At 45.1% G+C, this 22,210-nt stretch overlaps 2 protein-coding genes and 1 pseudogene across 2 annotated transcripts; 1 reads left to right on the top strand and 2 right to left on the bottom strand.

Annotated features, from left to right (window-relative positions):
• The first annotated feature begins 5,141 nt into the window (after positions 1-5,141).
• LOC136496541 (jasmonate-induced oxygenase 2-like) lies at positions 5,142-9,846 on the top strand. The gene is made up of 3 exons (XM_066492248.1): positions 5,142-5,744; positions 5,837-6,173; positions 9,215-9,846. Exons 1-3 carry the CDS (start codon positions 5,245-5,247, stop codon positions 9,518-9,520), a joined length of 1,143 nt encoding a protein of 380 aa, XP_066348345.1. The 5' UTR covers positions 5,142-5,244; the 3' UTR covers positions 9,521-9,846.
• A 6,553-nt stretch (positions 9,847-16,399) lies between these two features.
• Positions 16,400-17,425, bottom strand: LOC136542917 (rhodanese-like domain-containing protein 10). The gene is made up of 2 exons (XM_066535534.1): positions 16,913-17,425; positions 16,400-16,805 (listed from the first exon to the last, which is right to left on the bottom strand). The coding sequence occupies exons 1-2, from the start codon at positions 17,359-17,361 to the stop codon at positions 16,613-16,615; spliced, it is 642 nt and encodes a 213-aa protein (XP_066391631.1). The 5' UTR covers positions 17,362-17,425; the 3' UTR covers positions 16,400-16,612.
• Positions 17,426-17,574: 149 nt separating this feature from the next.
• On the bottom strand, positions 17,575-21,325 carry LOC136542925 (phosphoinositide phospholipase C 4-like; annotated as a pseudogene).
• Positions 21,326-22,210: the final 885 nt, after the last annotated feature.

The following is a 22,210-nucleotide window of genomic DNA, read 5'->3' on the forward strand; positions in this document are numbered from 1 at the left end:
TGTTCTCTGTCGAGCGGTAACGGACATCAAGGAGGAGCTTTGATTCTACGAGGGAGAGCGACAACGGTCGTGGAAGACCGTGTTCCCTTCCTCGTAGAATCGGAGCTCTTCCTTGACCAAGTACGGTGTCGTCCGGTGGAGAAATGCTCGCCGAGATGATCACGTAAGCAAGTTCAACTAGTACGGATGGTTATTTATTCACATGTCCTGATATCGTCGCAGTAGTCTGTCAATCAGCGTACTTTTTACTTTAACTTTTTATGAAATGAAAAACTTAGAAAATAGTTAGAAAATTATAGAAAATCCGTACTAGTTGAACTAGCGGACCGTGTTCATTTCGGCGAGCATGTTCTCTGCCGAGCGGTAACGGACGTCAAGGAGGAGCTTTGATTCTACGAGGGAGAGCGGCAACGGTCGTGGAAGACCGTGTTCCCTTCCTCGTAGAATTGGAGCTCTTCCGTGGCCAAGTACGGTGCCGTCCGGTGGAGAAATGCTCGCCGAGATGATCACGTAAGCAAGGTCAACTAGTACGGATGATTATTTATTCACATGTCCCGATATCGTCGTAGTAGCCTATCAATCACCGTACCCAAACGTAGTATATATATAAATATAAACGATAATCGATTGTTATGTGTGTACACTCCGATTCTTCTGTTAATTTGCGGAAATATCATGTGAATTACTTACCTGCCGCAGTAAAAGACGAGAACACAATGACCATTAAAAATATCATTGTTTAGAGATATAGATAATTTTATAGTTTCTTAATTTTATTTGTTTATAAAATAAGAAATTTATAGTGTACCAATCAGAGTGGCCGAACTAGAGGCAAAGGAAGTGTCTCGTGGGAACATGGATTCCCTCAGGACAAACCTTCCTACAGAAGCCGCCAGAGAAAGAAGGAAGAAGAGGCACAGCGGCTCCAGAGGTTGGAGGAAGCGGTGCGTGAAGCACAGGAGCAGGAAAAAAACCTTGAAGCGAGAATGCAGGAGGAAATCAGAAGACAAGTGTAAATAGCAGTGAGTGCAAGCAAGCAGGCATCAGAGCTAGGAATCAACATTAGCCAATCTGTTCAGTTGAAAAGCAGCTGCGCTTCTACGGAGATACCAAATCAAGGGGACACAGGACTGCGCTTCCCTGTGGATGACGTCACTGAACCTTGTACATCGTGTGAGCTACACATTCCGAAGGGGAATTCCACAATCAAGGTGGCTATCGGTCTTGTTAATCCTACGACCAAACCAAGACACCAAGGATTTATGGGAATATAATCCAAGAAGGATATGCTACCATCTCGGTAGATAAAGCTGAAAAAGGTTTTAGTGATTTGCCTCTTGACATTCCTGGAGGTGATGGCGAGAAGACTCTAGGAGAAGCGGAGAAGACATTCATTCTATGGCGCAAGCGCTACATCATCATTCCCGGGATATCGGCTCCACCTCCTCCTGAACTACCTCACCATAGGTACGTGCGGATGAAAACACTACATCATTAATTTGTATTGGCTTAAATAATTAACAATCTGCTCATAATAATATGTTATTCCTTTTTTTGTAGCAGATCCTCCCCCAACCTAAATCCAATTGTTCAATCGCCAGATCATCATAGTGCTCTGTACGATGACATTGTGTTGGAAGGCGAGGCTGCATCCACACCATCTCCAAGGAGGTCTCCAACGCCGCAGCCGCCACCTCCAAGGAGGTCTCCAACGCCGCTGCCAACACCTCCAAGGAGGTCTCCAACGCCTCCCCCGCCCCCGCCTACCAAGAAGCCTAGCAAGAGGCCAGCCCCGCAAACGAAGAACCAGTCCCCGCCGACAAAGAAAGCCACCGTGAAACCAAGGGCTATTCCCAAAATAATATCTGAAGAGAAGGAAGAAGGAACTGATGCATATAAAAAAGATATGTCTAGATTCTATGACAAACTTAAAAAGAATCAAGAAGCAAGGAGAAACCCGGAGAAACCGTACTTCTTCGTAGCTCCAGATATTCTAAGAAAAAGGGTGGCTTCTTACCAGCAACAACAGCGGGAATCTCATAAGCCGTCCAAATCAACGTTATCGGACTATGACCGCACTCTCACCAAGTCAATTGAGGTGGCACAGAAAAAGAAGCGGGCAGGGAAAGGAATTGCCTAACTCGGACAACAAGCGCACTAATCAGTCCCCCCGCTAGTTGTTGGTAATGAATATGGTTCAAATTTAGGATTAATGCATCAGGCAAACATACCTCCGGATGTCGATTTGGATCACCTTGGTGAATTTATTGATGAGACTGGTCTCGACCTTTACCAGATGTTTGGTGATGGAAACATTGAGAGTGCGGCGGAGGTTGATATTTAAAAGAAAAAATTTGTACTAGGCTAGAGTCTATACAACCCTCAAGCCTTATCTGATCTGAGGACGTAAATGTACCTGCTAAACAAGTGGTACATGCAGGCGTCTACCGGTGGAGACTTCTGCGTTGGTGTCAGAATTAGAGACGAGCATTGGTTCCGTGGCGATGATGTTATGTATGTTGACTTTGCAGAATTTCATCAACTATGCCACCTGACCTATCTGGACAAAGTTATCATTAGCTGCTATTGCCTGTAAGTAATAATTCTTTCGATCTATTATTAAACTCATCATATGTGTGTATATGCATATAAATTATCCTAACAAGTACTATATATATGCAGATTTACAATGACAGAGCTCAGAAAGAAAGGCTACAATGAAATTGGTTTTGTTGATCCCCATATAGTATTCAAAGACCCAGTTACTCCAAAGACTAATTGGAAGTCTGAGTCAGAGAGTAACCTCATGAACTTCTTAGTGAACCAACGCCACAAGAAGGATATACTCTTTCCCTACAACTTCAAGTGAGTGTTAATAATATCGATCATCCTTAATGGCTCATATGTTGATTCTAGTTAATTAATGAGTGTTATGCGTTATATCCTATAAACACATGCAACAATCACTAGATATTGATGGACATCGATCTGGTGAAAAGTCACTTGATAATCTATGACTCGATGAGAAAACCACAACAAGACTACCAAGATATGATAGATATTATCCAGAGGTAATTTCGGTATCTCTAGCAACTATATATACACACAAACATGATGATTAACTATATCTGATGACGTGGCAAATTTTTTATTGGGCAGTGTTTGGAAAACCTTTATTGAGAAGCAACACATGGGAAAATACAAAGCGCCACTGAATGTAATCCCTTTGAAAGTAAGTCCCCTAAATCACATCATCTTTATTAATTAAACATATAGCTTTCACCGGATCACCAGATTGGATGACAAATCTTTTTCTCGTAAAGTGGTGTCTGAGGCAGGAACAGGGGAACAACTACTGTGGTTACTATGTTTGCAAGTTTATCAAGATGGTCTCCCAAAGAACTCCTACAGAGAGACTAAAACTACGTTAAAAATACACTATATATTCATTTAATTATTATTATTGATTGTGATACTATGTCTTTATATATATATATATGTACATATATTAATTTATTTTCCTTTAATTCAAACCTGTAGACTCGATGGTTGGAGAAAAAGGTCATACGGCAAGACCAAATCAAAGCAATTCAAGAGTCTATAGCCGAATTTTTTAATGAGCAGGTCATCGATTCCAAGGGCGAGTTCTACTTCGACCCAACACTGCCATGGAAGCCAAGCTAGAGCATGAGAGAAAACTTGTTATATCACAACAACTGTAATGCAATCTTTTTGTAATATATGCACATGAAATAATATAATGTAAAATACACATATGCATGCATGCATGTAAATATATATATGATGCATGCATATATATATATATATATATATATATATATATATATATATATATATATATATATATATATATATATTTCTATGCTTGAATTGTGTGATTTAATACGTTCATTGTGCTTGAACCGAAACATACTATACGCGCGTATAAATATATAATTAGCAGCGTACAATACGACTTCGAAAATCTATTTTGAAAAGAAAACAAAAAAATGAAAAGAAAAGAAAAAAAGAAAAAAACCTTTAGTCCCGGTTCGTATTACCAACCGGGACTAAAGGTGCCGGCCATCGTGGCATGTCACGAGGCACCTTTAGTCCCGGTTGGTGTTATCCACCGGGACTAAAGGTCCTCCTTTAGTCCCGGTTCCTGACCCGGGACTAAAGGACCCCCCTTTAGTCCCGGATGCTTGCTCCCGGGTGAGGAACCGGGACTAGAGGGGGTTCCCCACCGGGAGTAAAGCTCTGTTCTCTACCAGTGTGATGAATAATATACTCCTATGATCACATATTCAAGAGCTCATTAGAATACGTACCCTCGATGGATACAATCTTGAATAGGACACTTTTATTATACTATCTTAAACAGAAATGTCTTAATAAATTATGAAGTTTTTTTTTTATTTTTCCCCTTTTACTAGCGAGCATGCTTGTGCGTCGCAACTCACCATGAAACATATAGCTTGTGCACGTCGTCCGTGTATCATGATTAGACGCGTGCCATTCTTATATTAGCACGGATCATGAGTTTGCATCACGGACGGGATAGTAAACCAATTAGGTCTCTTATAAACTGGGCAAGACTCTTATGCACGAGTGGTGGAGGGACAGGCGGACCGGTGGAGAGTGTGATGGACGCAAAATTAAAAGAGAGAATTTTTCTCTTTTTAATATTTGATATAGATATATTGATAAGGGTGACTCTAGGTCACGCTTCGGAATGAAAAGAAGTTATGTTGCCAGTCTATGTGAAATCTGAAAAGCTGACTGTCAAAGAAAAAACGTTTTGACTAACAAAAATCCTACTGTGGCTATAGTTGTGATGCATGGTTAGGTGAAGTGCACAAACTGCAACAGGAGTGCAGTGTGGCACCTCTGTGGCCACAAAATCCTTGCTAGCATAATTACCTTATACAGAGCTAATCCTTTTTCATATTGTACCACTATTAAGTTTTTGAGCACGTGCTATATTTTCCCTAGCTATGCATGTTGCTTTCAAGCCCACTAGTTGAAATTTTATATTCAACACTCCAATGATGATCGCAAAGGCACAACACAACAATGTCTCTTCCATATCCTTTATAAAAGGGGGTAAAACATGGTACTACCATTCATCTCAGCTGGACCATCATGTACAATTGCAACTAGTATATATCATCAAAATGCCATGCGTGTGCAAGTGCAAGTTGTGCACACAATAGGGCGTCTTGTCTTAAACCAGCAGCTCCGATGACAAGCTGCTTCAACGGCGGCGCCGGCTGGCCGGAGCCCGTGGTGCGCGTCCAGGATGTGTCGGACACCTGCGGCGACACGATCCCCGAGCGGTACGTGAAGCCTCTGTCGGAGCGGCCCTGCCTCTTGCCAGCCTCCGGTGGCGTCGCCGGCGGCCCGAACATCCCAGTCGTAGACCTGTCAATGCTAGACGTGGACGCGACCTCCCGCGCCGTGGCGGGGGCGTGCCGCGAGTGGGGCTTTTTCCAGGCAGTGAACCACGGCGTCCGCCCGGAGCTGCTGCGCAGCGCGCGCGCGGCGTGGCGTGGCTTCTTCCGGCAGCCCGCGGAGGTGCGCGAGCGTTACGCGAACTCGCCGGCGACGTACGAGGGCTACGGCAGCCGCCTCGGGACCGCCAAGGGCGGCCCCCTCGACTGGGGCGACTACTACTTCCTCCACCTCCTGCCGCCGTCGCTCAAGAGCCACGAAAAGTGGCCTTCCCTCCCTTCCTCTCTACGGTAAACACACGCTCTACATATCCAAGCACACTGTACCGGCCGTAGTTGGTTGGTCTCATGCACGCACGGGACATGCGTGGTCGTCGTTGCAGGGGGACGACGGAGGAGTACGGCGAGGAAGTGCTGGAGCTGTGCCGGAGGGTGATGCGGCTGCTTTCCAGCGGGCTGGGGCTGGAGGCCGGAAGACTGCAGGCGGCGTTCGGCGGGGAGGGTGGCGAAGGGGCGTGCTTGCGGGTCAACTTCTACCCGCGGTGCCCGCAGCCAGAGCTGACGCTGGGCGTGGCGGGGCACTCCGACCCCGGCGGCATGACCATGCTGCTGGTGGACGACCACGCCAAGGGCCTGCAGGTAAGGAGCCCCGACGGCGAGTGGATCATCGTCGACCCCGTCCCCGACGCCTTCATCGTCAACGTCGGCGACCAGATCCAGGTACGTATCCATATCGCTACACAACAATATTTAATGGTCGTACATATGTGCACGTGACATATACGTACTACGGCTCACTTTGGACATGTCACTCTATCTAGTAAAAAAAAATCATGTCTGGTGTTGTGGCCGAAAAAAAAACGGAATACACAACGGTTATCAGATTTACTTCATATAGAGAGCGAGACGATTGACTGGCTAATTAAGAACTGAGATATACGGAGTACGTGTAACGACATCACACCGCATGCGCACCATCTAAGTGCAACACTACCGGAATAGGTAGGTAAGCCGAGTGCAGGAGGGTTTATCGAGTGTAATATATCGGACACTCGGCAAACAAGTTTTTTGTCGAGTGCTGTAAAAAAAATACTCGGTAAAATAATTGCACTCGACGAACGAGTAAAAAAACACTCGGCAAAACTAGGCACTCGGCAAAGAAATATGTTTGCCGAACGTAATTGTCTAGCACTCGGCAAAGAAATATGTTTGCCGAGTGTAATTATTTGGCACTCGGTAAACAATTTCATTTTTTTTCTCTTCTGACCTTAAAACACGTTATGGAAAAGAAGAAGAAAAAATAGGTTTGCCGAGTGCCCCCGATCTGTCACTCGGTAAAGATGTGGCTTTGCCGAGTGCCCCGATCCGACACTCGGCAAACTCGCAACCTTATAAACTCGTCCGGCCGCCGTCATCTGGCAGCTCTGCGGTGTGTGCCTGCGCCCGCTCCAGCTCTACCAGCGCCTCCACCAGGTGCGCCCACGCCACCGCCATTTGCAGGTTGCAGAGCAACGCCGCCCATCGCCTTGCTCGCACCGCCAGCGCGCGACTCGGCCCCACCCTGCGTCCCTAACCCCTCCGCGTCGCTGCCGTATGCAGAGAGCCACCCCCGCGCGAGCTCGGCTCGGACTTCCAAGTGCTGGCTGCAAGGTCGAGTGCCGCCGCCGGCCGGCCATGGCCCTGTCCCAACCCCCCCCCCCCCCTCTCCCTCCCTCTCCCTCTTTTTTTTTGCACAGCTGGTGGCGGCGGCGGGGGGAGCCACGGGCGGGTGGTGGCGGGGGGGGGGGGGGGGGGGGGGGGGCGGGTGGGCGGCGGTGTTTTTTTTATATATATTTTACAAAAAGTCTTTGCCGAGTGTCGGTTTTAGCACTCGGCAAGCCTGATAAAAAACACTTGGCAAAGAAACATTTGCCGACTCTGTGTACGCCGAGTGCCGTTTGCCGAGTGGAACGGCTTTGCCGAGTGTTTTTTAGGCTTCGCCGTGTGCCGTGGATACACGGCAAACCGCATTCCGGTAGTGTAAGCCGCAAAGATATATCCAGAAATAAAGACAAATAAAAACACTGAAAAACAAGAGAAATATGGCGAACGTACAAGTCGGCGACAAGCGTCGACACGTGTCCTGGACCAGCTCGGCAGCATCTAGAAAAAAAGCGCCTCGAAACCGAGACAGAGCGTCCCCGAACGAATCTGATTGACTGTGTCAGGACTCTAGATTTGCGACAAAAGGACGGGTTTCCCACGAAAAGTAGGGGGTTTTATGCATGGACCTCACAAATCCCAGTGCAACTTGTGCTAGTGTTTCAAAAATTTTGGACCATTTATTTTAGGGATATAAGAGATCGAACACATGTCCTTATCTAGATAATGGCTACCAGTAAGACTTCGTTAACTTCTCCCTTAGCCTTGAAATATAAGCTACGTATTAAAAAGGCCAAATTTATCTCGAATTATAATAAGGTATTCTAGATTGCTCGTCCATCCCTGTGTGCCTGCCTTTTAAACCTTATCCACGTGTGCATACCTTTTAAACATCATCTTGTTTAAAATGACTAATGTCTGAAATCAATACATGCATGTCTATCTTTTTAAACCATGTGTTACTAGAAAATTAAGTAAGTTAACATTCAGTATTCTTTTGTCAGACTTCTTATTTGGTCTTAAAATTGACACGTTATATTTTAGGATGATGGACTAAAAGCAAACTTGCTCTTTTCCTTAGGGAAAATGTCCTGTTGATGCCCCCACTATGCTTCATGTTTTTATATTCCTTCAGGCCTATATTTGCTACTATAGTCCTAGTTAACGGTGAAAAGGGAAAATATAATACTATGTACAGTTATAAAGATTCTAGCTGTTGCTCAGCATGTTCGCTTGTTGGTTTTAGCCAGGACTTATCAGTCAGCCAACAGTATTTTCCTCTCACAGCAAACCAGCATCGACCGGCCATTATAAGCCCAGAAACCGACCACCGAACGGGCCGGCTGTGTATACACTGTGCACAGCATGCACAAGTGGATAAAGGATGAGATTGGAGTGAGACACCTACTCCTTGCTATTTTGTCTCCTTGACCCAGGTCCGTCTGTCCGTCTGTGTACAGTGCACTGGCCAGGCCAGAGAGACGTACCGTGTCTTTTTACTGGACGTGTCTCTCCTTGGATTTGCATTGATGTGCCGTCGCTATCACAGATCAAATAAAGCAGCTGGTCTGTGCGAGAGGTACTGCAGCAGAACCATTCGCTTACAAAAGTGTGTCCGCGCACGCGGGACTAGAATCAGCGCCTCCATTTGCTCCATCCATCTGAAGATCAAATCGAACAGGATAACTATCTGAATTATTTGCTTTTGGCTGACCATTCAAACTCTCTTGTCGCTACCATTCCACTCGTGAACCAAAAGATCATATTCCTTCTTACTCAATAACCTATTCTATGAGCTTTCTATTTTTACACTGTCGAAGCTACCCTAATAATAGATTTACATCATATCAGTCGGCCAAACTCTGTCGGTATGGGTAATTCAAGTCTTAAACAATATAATAAGTCCATCCCTAACATGCACTAATAATAAGTACTTTTTCAATATTATATTGACAGCTTATTTTAATTACAAGTATGCGTAGCACCATTAATTGCATGTACCTTCGGTGCATATATACATGTATTGTCACGTTTGCACATGTTCTGTGCGTAACTAATTAAAGCCAGTTACAAGAGTGACACTAAAATACGCATGCATGCATGTGCGCGCGCGCCCGCAGGTGCTGAGCAACGCGGCGTACAAGAGCGTGGAGCACCGGGTGACGGTCAGCGCGGCGGAGGACCGTCTGTCCATGGCTTTCTTCTACAACCCGCGAAGCGACCTGCCCATCGCGCCGATGGCGGAGCTGGTGGGGCCCGGCCGCCCGGCGCTGTACCCGGAGATGACCTTCGACGAGTACCGCGTTTTCATCCGGCAACGCGGTTTGGCCGGCAAGGCGCAGCTTCAGTCCCTGCAGGCCAATAGAGCCGTCGCCGCCGCCGGCGGCGGCTGCAGTGCTGCTGTCGTCTCGTCTACCTGCAGCTAGCAGCTGCTCCGTACTGAGCTAGCTATATATACGTACGTATCATCGGCAGCGCCAGCTGGTTTCAGTTAGCTGTGCTGTGCATAATCATCGTTGGATCGAACGGTGAATAATAATTCGATGTTTACTTTATACAGAAATGCTGTGGTATACATTATTCATCCCATGTAACTGAGCAGTAAAATGTGCGTACATATGCATACATATAGAAGTGTGTGGAATTCTCGTTGCTACTTGGTCTTGACTCTTGAGTTCAAGAGAGGTCATGTAAACCAGGATAATGATCCAAATTAATACTACTAATGATCCATTGTTTTAGATGCACGATTTTGAAACCCCTTTCACCAATTGTTGTCAATGACATAATCCATCCATGGGGTTCAATTAATGTAATGATGTAGTCTATCGCCTAATTATTCCATTAGTGGTAATCGATGTACATGTTGACAACAAGACGTCAGTGGCAAATATCAATCAATCTTACCTTGGTCTTGCTTGAGTTCACAAGAGAAGCCATGTAAACCAGGATAATGATCCAAATCAATACTACTAATGATCGATTGTTTTAGCCGCACAATTGTGAAACCCCTATCACCAATTACTGCCAATGATGTAATCCATCCTCGGATTCAATGTAATGATGTAATCTCTCGCGTGCCTAATTATTGATCTATTAGTGACAAGCGATGTACATGTTGACAACGAGACATCAGTGGCAAATATCAACCTTAAGATGTATTGGTCAAGTCTCTTAGTTGTGTTCATATATGGATAGGAGATGTGTACATGTATTCATAGGAATTAGTGTGCACACGTATATATGAACATATATATGTGTGTTTGTGGTGCTTTGTTTGTGAACAAGAAAAACATAAGGAACCCATCAAAGAAGATTCTTAGCTAGGCCAGGCTCAGTGGGTAATCTCGTTAAAAAAGATAAAATGAGGTGGTTTAAACATACATTTTTATAATTCCAATACAATTCAATCAATCAAGGAACTCTAATATAATTCCAACTAGAGCCATAAATCGATCATCAACTAGCAAAACTCCTAAAAATAGGCTTATGACTGCATGGAACGAGCCTGCATATGCATAGCATATTTTTTATACTTTCATCATTGTTCCATGTAAAAAGATTAGCATAGAGATTCTATGTTTAGAATACAAGGATTTTAAGTTAGCCCTAATCTATTTAGAAAACCAAAGTGCGAGTAATTCCACCGGAACACAACACATTCCCCAACGAGCTGAAAGCACAACACTAGTAGGCTAGGTATTACAACCAAAGAGACTAAAATATCAAATGCAAATCTAAGGACTTCTTTGATAGGGCTTCACCCTGCTTAGTTTCAGTATTGTTGAGCTACTCTATGTAGTAGCAACCGATGAAGTCCACCTGCTATCAGCTGTACCTCAACAATAGCGCTAAAAGGTTTGTCAGGAGAAACTGAAGCCCTATGGTCCCATGGCAAAGAGTCCTAAGAGAATGCTCGACATGCCCTGTATCAGTGGAAAAATGTGTCACGTCAGGCTAGAAGACTCACCTTTTGTTTTCTAAAAAATATTAACTGAGAAGGATATCTTAACACGCTCATTGATAGAGGCGGTCGGACAGCCTACCCGTCTCTGTAAAACAAAAAAACGCCTATCTAGAAATGGTTCAAGTAGTCCGTCCTGAAACATAAGAGATCCAAGTAATTTTAGGACATATTCATGGTAAGACAAATGATGCATATAATTCTCCTGACTACTAGTATATTTGGGTTAGTCATAGACATTAATGGTAGATATACATATAAAAATTATCTTCTGGAGTGTTCATTCACTAGAATATCTTATATTTTGGTATAAATTTTAAACCCTTAATTCCTTAGCCCTGTTCGTTTGGCTGATAAGCCATGACTGAAAGTACTGTTGATTGATTTGTTGTGAGAGAAAAATATTATTCGTTGACTGAAAAAGTACGGCTTATAAGCCAAACGAACAGAACGCTTATATTTTATGATGGATTAGTAGCGCACAACAAACAGGAACGGGTTCTGTTTCGGGACGTGACCGAAAAGTTATTTTCCTTTTGGGGCGTGTTTTCCATAGTAGGAATGCACACATAGCTACAGAGATTATCGAGGCCCACCGGTGGCTTGGAGCCTTGGAGCCGTGAGGGCCACGACCTGCACGATGCGGCTGTGGACCTGGCCTATATCGTCCGTGCAGGTTCCATCATGGGAACTCCGGAATCTTCCAACTCCCGGCGTTCATTTCTGAGAGCCGATTTAATTAAAGTACCATTAAGCGAGCGGTGGTAGAGGCCAAATGAGACCGGCAACTAACCTTTCACCCACGTGCACTGTATGCTTGGGCGTCATTTTCGGTGGATGCCTGAACACTCGATCGGGTCACGGGTGCTGACGGCGATCTTTTGGTGCATGTGCAACGCGTGCTTGATGGACGAGGACGACGGGCAGCCAAATTTCCTACCCCAAGTTCGCGGTTCGTTCATACTCCGTAGAGGTGTGAGAGCACCGAATAGTGCCTAAAGGTCATCCAACCGAAAACGTTTAAAGTAGAGCTTGGTAAACAAAAAGATGTTTCTCTTGTCATATATGCATGCCCTCACCATTCAGTATAAATGAAACATTATTGAACAAACTAGCTATTTAATGATCAACAAATAGTTAGAATAGGCAAGGATAACTAGAGACGAAAACAGACGAGATAAATCTAATTCTCCCAACCTCTAACACACGCACATCCCAATTTTACACTTAGCTTGCTCGGTTTCACATTTATGGATATCTCGTTCATTTCCGTTTTTTTTTTGTTAGGATGAATTTAGAAATGAGATAAAATGGATATGGTTGTTCTTCCAATCTTTCTTTCCTTTCGTCGTTTTTGCATTGGACAGGATATTCCGTTTTATCTCCATATATGACAACATGTTTTTGGAGTCCAACAATCCAGTCTAACTGGCCACACCAGGCAATCCACAGTGGATTAGTGGTTGGCTTATTGTGATGTAGACTTATGGTCTTAGCCTTGTACTATTATCATCTCATGGACCTTATGATATGAATTAAAATAACTTATGTATTGACAGTATCACCACGTTAGGTTAGTTGGGGCAGCATGTGAAGTCATGTTTCTTAGTTCTATGTATTAACGTTCCCATTTTTCTTTTTCAAATCCTGATAATTATTCACAAATTTCCACTGAATTGGTTCGTTTTCAATATCCTATGAATCTCCTATTTGTTACTATGCCCAACCTTTTTTATTTTGTTTTTAAGTATTATGTAAAAGTAAAAAAAGAGAAAGGGTTAACCCTGAATGACTCGATTGTTTTTATACCTACGCATAGCCTCAATAAATTTCAATGACCAAAAATATTTTTTCGTCTAACACCTCTCTTTTAGTAAAGCCCAATTCTTGCACGATCCCTGTATAATCTGGAACCTAGTGGTCTAACCCACCAAAACACAACATGAACCAATAAAAAGTATCCTATGGAATCTTACACAAAAACACTAATAGTCTGACCATTGTAAGTTGTGTAAAAGAACTCCAAAAAGATCTAAAAATATAAACACCGATTTCATGAATTTCAGAGAAATCTAAGCATTTCAAATTCAAAGAGATCATCAGATAGGTTGATCCAAGATCACTCAAGAGTTGTCCTCATGTATACTAGCACCATCACACTCACAAGTAGGGGTAAAATCAGATCAGATACGCACAAATACAACTCATCCTATACTCTCTATCCTATTTTTTTTGGAGTTAGAGACATATCCATCTAGATAATTGTTTCTCCATCCTATATCTTATCCCATATTTGTTTTCTCAGAGTCGTAGTCAGATAGATAGACTAAATTATTATTGAGTTTACGTGTATTCAAATATAATATTTTATTAGACTAGCTATCAGGATGCAATTAGAGTGTGTACAAGGGCGAGTGATTGCTAAAACATAAAATAAAAACAATTATTGTATCATCTATTTACTCTGCATCTTAGTCTACCTTTCTATACAGATATTATTAAGTGAATTCCCCATATATATTTCCTAGTGACAGCTAGCATTTTATACTATGAACACACACTACTCATCAATATCATGTTGCATATTTGTATTAGTCAGAAGCAAACATAGATAATATTATACATACATTATTTCATTGCATATTTTATATATCTTCGTACGGTTAAAGAGCTGCGAATTATTCATCCTATTTTCACCCCTACTCATAAAAACTTATCCAAAATTCTCATAGGGATTAAGTATATTGAATGCACAGAATGGGGCAAAACTAGATAACTCTTTCAAATCTTTTAACAAAATTTAAACTTGAGAAAGTACAAAGATGGATATATATTGAGAGAGAAGATATTCCGCCTATTGCACAAAAATTGCAATGGACCGAAGGTACACAAGAAGGAGGAGACAAAAAAACAACAACTCTAGAAGTCAACCAAAAAGGAAATACACAAACAGTAATACAGTGAGGTAATAGGATGGACCAAATTTTCTATGCCAGGTCTATTGCACACTCCATGTCGAATGACAAAGAAATCAATTTGCAATTGCTATGACTTTTGTACACTTGGTCCATCGGTCCATGTATAAGATGGCAAAGAAATCAATTGCAATTGTTATAGATTTTCTACACTTGGTATGTTGAACACTCCATGTATAGGATGGCAAGATTAAAGGCTAATGCATGAAAATAAAACATTTTCTATCTTTCTCCTCCTCACCCTCTCTAGCTATGACTCCCACACGAAGCCCTAAGATGTAAACAAAACTAACCATCTCCCTCTCTTATCCTCTTGGACATTATTTTGACATCCAAAATGACCCTATACTAAGACACATCTTACTCTCCACTAGAGCCACATATATCATCGATCCTATTTGTGTCCTGAAGACATCCTAAGTTCTTATGACATAGCTTTGCTTGGATGCAGGCTACCACAATGGTACCACATGCATCACCATCCTTTTGTGAAGCCACCTTTTATGCTCTCAATGTATAAACTATGTCAACCATATTGATGCTTATCATCTCGTCTTGACATCCTCCATGTTGGAAAATCTTTCGTGATCTCCCTCTTCATCTACTTCACTTATGACTTGGTCAACCCCATTGTTGTATTCAACTATCCATGGTTCTTTTCATGTCCCTATGTAGTGTGTATCAACAATTACTTTATCCAGCATCTTGATTATCTAGCTACAAGCATTCCTATCTGGCTTTGACTCCATTGGTCCACACGACATGAGACAAACAAATGCATTTCCTTCTCCAATATATGTCACCTTCCATTAACCATACATATGCAATTAAATGCATTGCACCATATATTCCCTAAGCATATAACCTTGCAATAAATCATATTACCAATTAATCCACACATGTATAAGAACCATTCATATTGCATAAACCAACTCACATCCAGACTAAATATTAGCAAACTTAACCTATTGGTAATTTTACATCAAAAAAGTGTTGATGGTCATTACAACATGTTTTACACCATGAAAATACCATCAACATACCTCAGAATAAAAGGAAATGAGCATGGCATGAGCATATTTTCTTTAAATAACAAAATTCCACTTGTATTAGAGTCTTACATGTGTAGAAAGCAAATATGGAAGAAGTGGGTCTAGGAGGGCACCCAAGCGGGGTCTTCCAACCCCTAGGGGCGTTGCCGGACCCCCCTGGTGGCCCCACTAGCCCCCCCCCCCCCCCCCCCCCCCCCCCCCCCCCAAATCTAGGTGAAAGTCAAGAAAACACGTCTTTAAGCACTTTGAATCCTTGAATGCAATGTGTGCTTTATCTAGATGGCACATGTGCATTGGACAAGGATTGAAGGGCCCTCCTATCAACACCTCGCACACCCAATTGACAATGGCGCGTGGAGGCGCACGCGAGCTGTAGCCCCCTTTGGTGGCGGTTTTCTCGAGGTATGATCTACGATGACCTTCTCTCTCTCCCTCATGCACGCTCTTCCTCTCTAAGCGTAGCGGCCGCATCTGGCAGATCCACGAGCTGCACCATCCATAGTGGGCAGATCCACGGCGTCCATGGCAAGGGTGAGCAGATCCACGGTGCTTAATCCATGGCGGTGTGGCTCGGGGCTACGATGCGTTTGTGATGGAGCTCGACGGCTCGGTGCTAGGCCTTGGTGGGGTGAGGTAACGGCCAGCTCGATGGTGAAGCAGCAGCGAGCTTCGTGATGAGGAAGCCTTTTTAAAAAAATATTAATCAATTTGCAGAGGTGATCGTCTTCTCGCCTCTGCTAATTGAACTTGACTGGCGAGCGTTATGCCCACCTCTGTAATTTCTGATTTCCAGCGGCCATGTAGTTGAGGCGGGCAAGATGACCGCTTTTGAAAATGTGTTTCAACCACCTGTGAAACCGCATTTTGTAGTCGAGTCGAGCTGCACTGAACGCCCTCCAGAATTCGGATCCAACTCTGTTACCCTGCAGTGCCTTTCCACGGTACAGAAACAAATGCTCTTTTCTTTTTGTTTCTCATTCTCACTTCTCAGCCGTGCAGAAGCCGCCTTCTAAGGGGTGGGAGTAGGACTAAGGGGCTTCCATGGGCCTACGACGGTCCTGGACATGTACATTAGGGCCGCAATGAGCCGATCGTCTTGGCCCGTTTATTATATAGGCAACTAGTTGCTTAGTAATATGACTGATGCGTGCAGCGTGGAGATAGGGACGAGATAGGATTCATAGGTGGTAGGTAGGAACGTCAAATGTGTGTGCGCCTAGCTCAGTAGCTCTATATCTCTACCACTTGCCACCCACATATATATGCGCACATTTTTCGTCGTGGCATTATTGTAGTTTTTTTTTTGAGGAATCGTGGCATTATTGTAGTCCAGCCGCGATAAACTCTACTGCTACTAACTGTTCTGTCACCACATGCAACTATGCAAAGTACATCTGATAACGGTAGTAAAGAGTACTATCAAAGCAAAACAAACCAGATCCAACGGCTGAGGAAGGCGTAACAACATGGAAACTACGTGCGCGGGTGGGCGCGGGCGGCGCCGCGCCAAGGCGCAGGACTCGTGGATCATTTCACCACTCCCAGAAGCAGCAAGATCTGGAGGAAGATGTAGGACGCTCCCCCGATGGTGGCGTACTGCAGCTTGCTCTCCCCCTCCACGTCTGCGAAGTCGCCATCCGCGCACTTGCTGAACCCACCGGCGAGCCACGCCAGGTTCCTGTACCCATCGTCGTGCAGCATCCTCACCGCGATCAACGACCTTGCGAATTGAAATTCGAACTCCACGCAATGATGAATAAGTTTAGCTTTGTTGCACGTACGAGCATCGCATCTCTTATCGCACACTTGCGTAGTGTTGTTATTTACCTGAGGCCTTCGCCACAGGCGACGAGAAGCTTGGCGTCCTTGCTGCCGCCGTCGGCGACGGCGGCGGCGACGTCCTCGACGAAGCGGTCGTTCATCTTGGTGAAGCCCTGGCCGGTCCAGAGCCCGATGTAGCCGAGGTGAACCCACTTCTTGAGCAGTGTCACGGGGCCCATCTCATCGTCCCCCACGAACAGCGGCACGTGCACCGAGCCCCGCACGCTGGCGCGGGCGCGCTCCCACTCCGGCCGGACGTCCAGCAGGCGGAACCCCTCGGCGCCCAGAGCCTCCGCCGCGTCCCTCGGCCGCACGGCCTTCACCGCACCCGACCGCACCAGCGCCTCGGCGCCTCCGGCCCACGACGTCGCCTGCGCCCTGACGCGACACCGGGGCAGGCCAGGGGAGGCGGACCTGATGCAGGTGGATGCGACCGCCGCAGCACCCATCGCCATGGGCACTGCCTGCTTTGGTTGCTGCTTGTCAGTTCAGGCTCAGGCCTCACTCGCATGCATTCGTTTCCAGGTCACTCTTATCCACATGATATTCTAGGTCCAATCCGCGCCGTTGGTACACTGGTCACTGCATCTCCTTGCCGTACGATTCGTCCTTAGAGATGAGGCGGAGCTCCACGAGATCTCCGCGCGTTGATTTGTCGCGCACCGGCAGCGGTACAAAACTGGCATAGGTCCTAAACTCCTAATAATAACAGTAAAAAGAAAAGGCCGATTCCTATTGCAAAAGTACATCGATCGACGCACATGGCAGCATAATCGTTTTCTGCTGCAGGACGCTACGCGAACTCGAAGCTCATGAGGAGCTTGACGCTCTTGAACTTGAGCCCCTTGTGGTCGAACAGCGGCACGGCGCGGATCCCTGGCCGCAGCTCCGCCACAGGCAGCGCCGTCTGCCCGCCGAGGTCGTCTTCGCTCACGTCCTGCTCGTGCACCTCCACGCGGAGCACCGTGATCTCCGGTACGGTCAGCGGGAAGGCGAACTCCTCCCACACCGGCACCCAGCTGTCCTCCACGGCTTTCGTCTTCCTCATCACCGAGTCTAATGGAACTCCGGCGATGACTGTGCTTCGGACGATCTATAGGCGTCGCTGACTTCTAAACACTGGCACGGGCGCAATGAGTGAACAGACCTTTACATAAAAATCTGGAGGTGAGTATGTGTCGAAATGTGTCTGCTTGAAGTCCTTTGGCCAACCTTCCCCCATGTACACCTTGACCTGCAAACCACTACCAAATCAACACATTTCTGAAACCCATAGAGAGAGCAAAAAATAAAAGCGGAAGAACCACACCATCTACCTTCAATGTTGCCTTCACTGGCAAATCTGCCTTCGGGTCGAACACCTTTCCATCTGGACAAGTTTGCATCAAGAAATCTGGTTTGTTCACATAACCGCAACAGCCATTGGCTTTATAAAAACCATGCATTAACCAAAGTGCTCTTCCATGTCCCTGGAGAAATTTTTTTTGGATATATCAGGTATTCATGACATTAGGCAGCTTCTACACATGCTTAAGCAACTAGTTCTGGCATTGCTTATGTTACAGCCCTAAACTAATTAATCAGGTTTCCTTTTAATGATTTGCTAAAAGAAAGCTCACGGTATACCTAATCATGAACCAACTGAACAACCAAGACATGACCACAATGGTAAAATGAAACTTGATTAGAAACAAGATTACGGTACAAATGTGGTAAAGTTAATATTGATCCAAACCCTAACAGGAAAGTTGCGAACTATTGGAGTTCAATCAGGCCAGAATATGTTGTTCAGATTACAGTCAGACCTGCATATTGAATGGCACCATTTGAGCACCAAGCACCCAGCCAAGAAATGGATTGTAGTTGGATGAATTGAAGCGGGTTGGTTCCCTTTGGGTATATTCTCAGCATATTTCTATGTGTGAAGCTGTTTGGAACAAACAGGAAGAGCTCTTCAGTATGAGAGGAAAAGTGGGCAACTAAGTAGTTGTGACAGAATTATGCCATATCTCCTCCAACATTGGTGAACAATCAAAATATATTTGGGAAACAAACCTCACAATGTTGGGACCATGACGTGCTGCAACTTTTGCAAGTTCTTGCTCACTCAAACTGAGTCGCCTAACTTTGTCTGGATCGTTCTTTAAGGCATCCACGAGAGGACCCTTTGGCTTTCCTGCCTTGATAGTGATGAGGTGTTTATACTCTGCTGCCACATGCTTCGTTTTCTTCTCATCGTCACCATCCGCACCTCTTTCATGGTATAATAGATCGTCATCATTCTGCCAGAACACCATGTAGTAAATATTGATGAACAGAACTTTCAGGCTAAGTAAACAAACGGTAAAATGTAGCAGAATTTAAGATCCCTACCCTGTCAGCGACTTGCATCTCATCCTGAATATCTGGAACTTCTACTCCCCATGCTGCTTCTTCCCTTTCTCCCTTTTTAAACTGGGTCTCAATTTCTCTCTCCTTCGTGGTGTCACCCTTTGCTTCGAGATACTCCTTTGGGAGTTTCGTTGACAGCATGACACGCCCCTTTAGAGCTTCAGGTGAAGGAAATTCTTGAAGATGTTTCGATTCAGGGTAATACAGGATGTCTCCAAACACTTGAAGGACCATCTATACAAAATTACAGAAGTAGCTACACTAGAATCACCTGCCATATATTAATCATTCAAAGAAATGCAGTTACCTTAGCTACTTTCGCCTGAAGATCAGGTGTAAGGTGGTCTTCTAGTGTTATAATAACAGGATAGGGAGATGCAACAAAAGCATATTCTTTGATGGATCTCAAGCATTTGATAAGTGATACTGGGGCAGTCAGTGTCCTATCAAGAGTGAAAACGTGAATGAAATCACAGGCAACACATCTCATGGCAGCTTCAGCTTTCAGTATAGAAATAATGTTTCAACAAGATGGTGTGCAAAAACACACAAAGAAAATCCTCATGAAAGGAACCCACAAAGTATCAATGCATGCAGATATATACCTTCCATGGAGAACATCAATGTCATCTTTAGAAGAATTTGGCCATATGTCCAATTCAATTACACAAACACCTATTTGCAGTGCCTTGATGATGGGAACATCACTGCAGTCACTGCTGAGTTGATTACCGGTCAGATACGAGTTGTGTCCAGTGTATATAAAATAGTGCGATAGCGGTGCGTTCATGTCCTGATGGACCTGGAAAAAGGTATTTAACGTCAAACAATTCATGGAGTGCAGGGTTATCATTAAAATCGCACATCAATAATGGAGATGCACATGCTAGCCACAGCAGATAATTGCCAACAGAACTTTTTTTTCCTTCGACAGCAACAGCCAACATATTAGCTAATTACGAAATTCAGAACTATTATGAAGAAACAGTGCATCTATCAATCAAACCCAAAGCACAAAGCAGTATATATATCACCATTCAACCCTGAGCTTGCTAAGCATGGCACGTCATGACACAAAATTACCAAAGGCAATGGGAGTATGCGACAACATTAGAGATGCATTAATTAGTTGATAGAGACATCACTTTGAACCATAACGTCAAGCCTATGAAGCTATGACGCTAAGAAAGACAAAATAAATGGACTATGTAATTGTGCTCTTTGCTGCACATGTTCCATTGACACAGCGTTATATGAGGAGCAGTTCACATTCACAAGTCCCATTTCGTGATCCACAAAATGTTGAACTGACACAGGCATTATATGAGGAGCAGCTCACAAATCCCTATGTGATCTGCAAACGGTACTGATTTGGCCACATTGCATAATCCGCCCCCGCAACCAGCAATCGCACCAATAGACAGTGGAAACAATGAATGAAGCCGCATATGGATTGGGGATCGAGCAACTTCCGGGTGGACTTACCTTGGAGCAGCGGAGGGGCGGGTTGAGGTCCTCGGAGAAGAGGAAGTGTAAGAAGTCGTCAACGGTGAGCGCCGGCCTCCCGAACCGCGGGGTGCGGCTGCGATCCTGCAGGATACGGTCGATGATCTGCTCCGGGACCTCGCCGTCGGCACCTCCCCAGGCGGCGAGGTAGCGGCGGAGGTCGTCGGCAAGCATGTACGGCGAGCCGCCGGCGTAGCGGGAGAAGAGCGCGCGGACGTCCTCCGGCCTGGTGGTGTCGGCGAGCGCGAACCTGCGCGTGAAGAAGATGCAGCACTTGTACGTCCCCATCTCCGCCGCGGACGCCCCCGCCTGGTCTGCCTCCTCGGCCTCGCTGTCCGTCCCCGGCGGAGGTGTGTGGGGTGGGGAAGCGCGCGGGGAAGCTGCTTCGTCTCGTTTGGGCATTTTCGCGTCGCGAGGTTTCAGGGCGATTTGGAGGGTGGACGGATCGTGCAGGAGGGAAGGGAACTTTTCAGGGAACTGCCGGTTGGTTAAGTACCCCGGCTGCGCTCGCCCGTTGATTGATTCTTCTTAAACGCACCTGCTTGGCTGCTTGCATCTGTGTGCGTTCACGTTTTTCTCCGACTTTTGTGATAAGGCCCTCTGCAGTGTTGCTCTCGAGTGATGCTGAGAGAAGAAAAAGAAGATTTTGTCTTCTTTTGGCTTTGCTCTTCGCCCCGTTCGTCTTACCCAGAAACCAACCTATTCGGATTGTTTTTTTAATTAAAACAGTATTTTTTTCACAATAATTCAACTAAAACAGTATTTTTCAGCCAGCTTTAGCCAAATTTTTGCGAGACCGAACGAGGCCATCACAGCTAGTGAAGCTAACTTCGGAGTGATGCTGGTAAAATGGGGGGAGCGGCGCACGTACTTGCACCGGTGCCCAATCAATAAAATAATATTCCGTACAACGAGGAAAGAGAAGTAGGCAGTGACGGTCCGTGGGAGCTGAGGAAAGAGGAAGTTGTCGATTCTATTTTTTATTTCGTTTTGCTTGCATGGTGGGTATGCGGTGGGTCCCTGAAGTGGTGTCGAGCGATGCCCACAAGCACGATGCCCAAATAAGTGGTGGGGCCAGGCTTTTTTCGGGCACTGCTTACCATTGTGCATAGCCTAACTGACAAGTTGCCCCGACCAGCACCACGGCTTCTTCGTAAACCTGAAATTCGGCGGTCATCTGTCTCGGCGGATATCTTGTCTGGCGTCTAGATTCGATGGCGTGGCCGTTGGATGCGAGACAACTGGTCTAGAGATAATCAGCCTGTTCGGTTGGCTGGTTCGTATCATCGCTGGTTCGTAAAGAAGTACTGCTGGCTGATTTGTGTGAGAGAAAAATACTATTCCGACTGAAAATTTACGATCGTTTACGACAAGCCACAGCCAAACGAACAGGCTGAATGGATGCTA

Source organism: Miscanthus floridulus, chromosome 1 (assembly GCF_019320115.1).
Source record: "Miscanthus floridulus cultivar M001 chromosome 1, ASM1932011v1, whole genome shotgun sequence".
Classification (NCBI taxonomy): Eukaryota; Viridiplantae; Streptophyta; class Magnoliopsida; order Poales; family Poaceae; genus Miscanthus; species Miscanthus floridulus.